General features: G+C 33.8%; 1 protein-coding gene across 1 annotated transcript; it reads left to right on the top strand.

Moving 5' to 3' along the window:
• Nucleotides 1–60: 60 nt before the first annotated feature.
• Nucleotides 61–1,953, top strand: LOC113335385. The gene is made up of 3 exons (XM_026581444.1): nucleotides 61–1,120; nucleotides 1,251–1,372; nucleotides 1,525–1,953. Exons 1-3 carry the CDS (start codon nucleotides 61–63, stop codon nucleotides 1,951–1,953), a joined length of 1,611 nt encoding a protein of 536 aa, XP_026437229.1.
• The last annotated feature ends 1,388 nt before the right edge of the window (nucleotides 1,954–3,341 follow it).

Genomic DNA, 3,341 nt, shown 5'->3' with positions numbered 1-3,341 from the left:
CCCCCCCCCCCATCTTACCATCAGATTGGTACCAATCTTTTCAAGGACCGATTAGAAGAAATGAGGATGTTCGTTGATACCTTTAGGGAACATTGGAAGAGGTTTGGATGTTCTATCATGTCAGATGGTTGGACGGATGGGAAAAAGAGACATCTTATTAACTTTTCGGTGAATTGTCCTAAAGGTTCAGTATTTTTGAAGTCTGTGGATGCCTCAGATAGAACCAATGATGCTGATTTCATTCGTAAGCTTGTAAAGGAGGTAATTGCTGATGTTGGTGCAGAAAATGTGGTTCAGTTCATTACTGATAATGGTTCTAACTTCAAAAAGTCAGGGAAGGACTTAATGCTTGAATACCCACATATATTTTGGACTCCTTGTGGTGCTCATTGTGTTCAGTTGATGCTAGAAGAACTTGGTTCCAAGCTTCCAAGAATCAAGACAGCCGTCATACTAGGTAAGAGACTAGTTACATATATTTATGCTCATTTTCAAGTATTGAGCTTAATGAGGGAGTTGACTGGTGCAGACTTACATAGGTCTACAAAAACTAGATTTTCAACTCAATATTACACACTAGAGAGTCTTCAAAAGTATAAAACTCCTCTGCAAATGGTGTTTGTGAATGATAGGTGGGTAAAAACTAGGTTTGCAAGAGAAAATGTGGGAGTAAATGCACTTAAAATTGTTACAAGTATCAAATTTTGGGAAGATGTCGATTACTCTTGTAGGGTGCTAAAGCCTTTAGTTAAGGTAGTAAGATTAGTGGATATCGAACGCAAACCTACAATGCCTTCTTTTCATGAGGCAATGAGAATAGCAAGGGATCAACTTGAGAAGAATTTGGGTGAAGATAATGATACTTGGGTTATAGTTAAGGTTGTTTTTGATAAGAGATGGAAGAATAACTTTAATCATCCTCTACATTGTGCGGCTTATTATCTAAATCCTTCCATATTCTATAAGATTCCAGCTCATTTGATGGATAATGGTCCAAAGTACATAGAAATCAAAAGGGGACTTCATACAGCTATGGAAAAGCTTATAACCAATGAAGATGAACTTGAGATGGCAACAACTGAATTGAGAATGTACAGCGATGCTTATGGAATCCTAGGAAGTCAGACTTGCAAAAAAAAAGAGACAAAGATCAACCTCGTAAGTTTTCCTGTACTGTAAGTTTAAAATTTGGTTACGTTTGTGTTAAATAAGTTTGTATTGATTAGCTACTTTGTTCATGTTTACGACAGATGATTGGTGGATTACATATGGAGGAATCGATGTCCCAAACCTACAAAAATTTGCAATCAGGGTATTGAGTATTACTTCTTCTGCTTCCCCATGTGAGCGAAACTGGAGCACATTTCAAAATGTGAGTCTTACTTGTTCTATCTTTACAGTTGCATTATGTTCTTTGCAAAGTCATAAATATCAACAATGCATGAAACAACAATGTATGTTCTTATCACAACAAACTGGAATGCATGAAACAATCAGTTTAGCTATTTATTTTTTGTATTTCAGTTGCACACCAAGAAGCGGAATCACATAACACAACAAAAATTTAATGATAGTGTATTTATCCAATATAACAAAAAATTGCAGCGTCGTTATAAAGAAATTGCAGAATATAATGATGATGGGAAAGCTCGTGACCCTATTTTTCTTGATGAGCATGATGAAAATGATGAATGGTTGGATCCACAGAACTTACATGACTTGGCTGTAGAAGGTGATAATGTAACTTTGGATGATTTGCAAGATATTCTTGGCGAAGAAAGTCGTCCAGTTGATAGTAGAGGTGCATGTAGCTCTCGAAGCAAGTCTACTTACCCAACCGATTCTGAATATGATGGCTATGATACTGATCAATTGATGTTAGACACTGATAATGGACTACTTGATGGAGCTAATGGAGCTACTGAAGATGATGATATCTATTATTTAGAATAAAATTGTATTATCTCTGTTTAGTTACCATTTTAGTTTGTAAACTTTAAAGTTGGTGAAGTTACTCTCTTGTTTCCGGTTTGAACTTTAAACTTGTTTAATTATCCTTTTAAGTATTGAACTTTAAAGTTATTGAAGTTACTCTTTTGTTTTTTTTTTGATAAAATTGATGGTATCTATTATATTTTATCCGTAAATGTGTGGAGAAAATGTTTAATATAAAAGTATAGTCTCTAAATTTAGAACCGATATTATACCGATATTTCAACGATAATATCCCTGATATTAAATCGTACCAGTGTATCGGTCGCGGCCGAGATGAACCGGTATCCAATATTAACTACAGACAAACCCATTTTCTCAACATCCACCACTGTCAAACCCAGGGACAGAAAAGTTCAGGCGCGCACCCATTTTCCCGTCAAAAATTCGTAGTAGACCCATAATTTATGAAATTCTGCTTCTCAGTTTTTAAAAGGCCAAACTACCCTTTTCTTCGAGCGACGAACAGAGAGAAGCGAGAAGAAAACAATGGTGAACTCCGATTCTTCGTTTTTAACATTTGGATTTTTCCCTTTGTCAAATCTTTTCCCAAATCCTTTTCTGAATAATCTTCTCAATAAAACTAGGGTTTCTGTTTCAAAATCTGCGGTTTAAATCTCGGGATTTTGGGTTTATGTTGTCTTTGATTATTCGAGAAGTAAAAAGAAATTAAAATTAAAGTTGAAAAGGGTAAGAAGTGTGTTGCAGTATTTCGATATCAACTGAATTGGAAATTTTCATACCTTATTTGTCTCCATGTTTTTGATCTCAATCGGAAATTTATGATTAGATTTGAATTAAAGATGTTATACATAATGTCTTATGCATAACATCAGTTTTGTTTAGATGCATAAAACATTATGCATTATTTTGTTTTAGCTGCATAATGTCTTATGCATTACTTTTTCACTTTTCTGGTTATGCATCAGTTTTGTTTAGATGCATAAGACATTATGCATTATTTTGTTTTAGCTGCATAATGTCTTATGCATTACTTTTTTTTTCACTTTTCTGGTTATGCATCAGTTTTTTTTAGATGCATAATACATTATGCATTATTTTTGTTTTAGCTGCATAATGTCTTATGCATTAGTTTTTTTTCACTTTTCTGGTTATGCGTCAGTTTTTTTTAGATGCATAAGACATTATGCATTATTTTGTTTTAGCTGCATAATGTCTTATGCATTACTTTTCTCACTTTTCTGGTTATGCATCAGTTTTTTTTTAGATGCATAAGACATTATGCATTATTTTGTTTTAGCTGCATAATGTCTTAGGCATTACTTTTCTCACTTTTTCTGGTTATGCATCATTTTTTTTAGATGCATAAGACATTATGCATTATTTTG

The sequence above is a fragment of the Papaver somniferum genome, unplaced genomic scaffold (genome assembly GCF_003573695.1).
Source record: "Papaver somniferum cultivar HN1 unplaced genomic scaffold, ASM357369v1 unplaced-scaffold_142, whole genome shotgun sequence".
Taxonomy (NCBI): domain Eukaryota; kingdom Viridiplantae; phylum Streptophyta; class Magnoliopsida; order Ranunculales; family Papaveraceae; genus Papaver; species Papaver somniferum.
The sequence above is the reverse complement of the archived record's forward strand: the minus strand, read 5'-3'. Positions and strand labels throughout refer to the sequence as shown.

Coding starts and splice junctions, on each gene's coding strand:
- LOC113335385 (XM_026581444.1), top strand. CDS start 61: ATGAGGATGTTCGTTGATACCTTTAGGGAACATTGGAAGAGGTTTGGA. Junction 1,121..1,250: donor TGCTTATGGAATCCTAGGAA/GTCAGACTTGCA, acceptor TGTTTACGACAG/ATGATTGGTGGATTACATAT. Junction 1,373..1,524: donor ACTGGAGCACATTTCAAAAT/GTGAGTCTTACT, acceptor TTTGTATTTCAG/TTGCACACCAAGAAGCGGAA.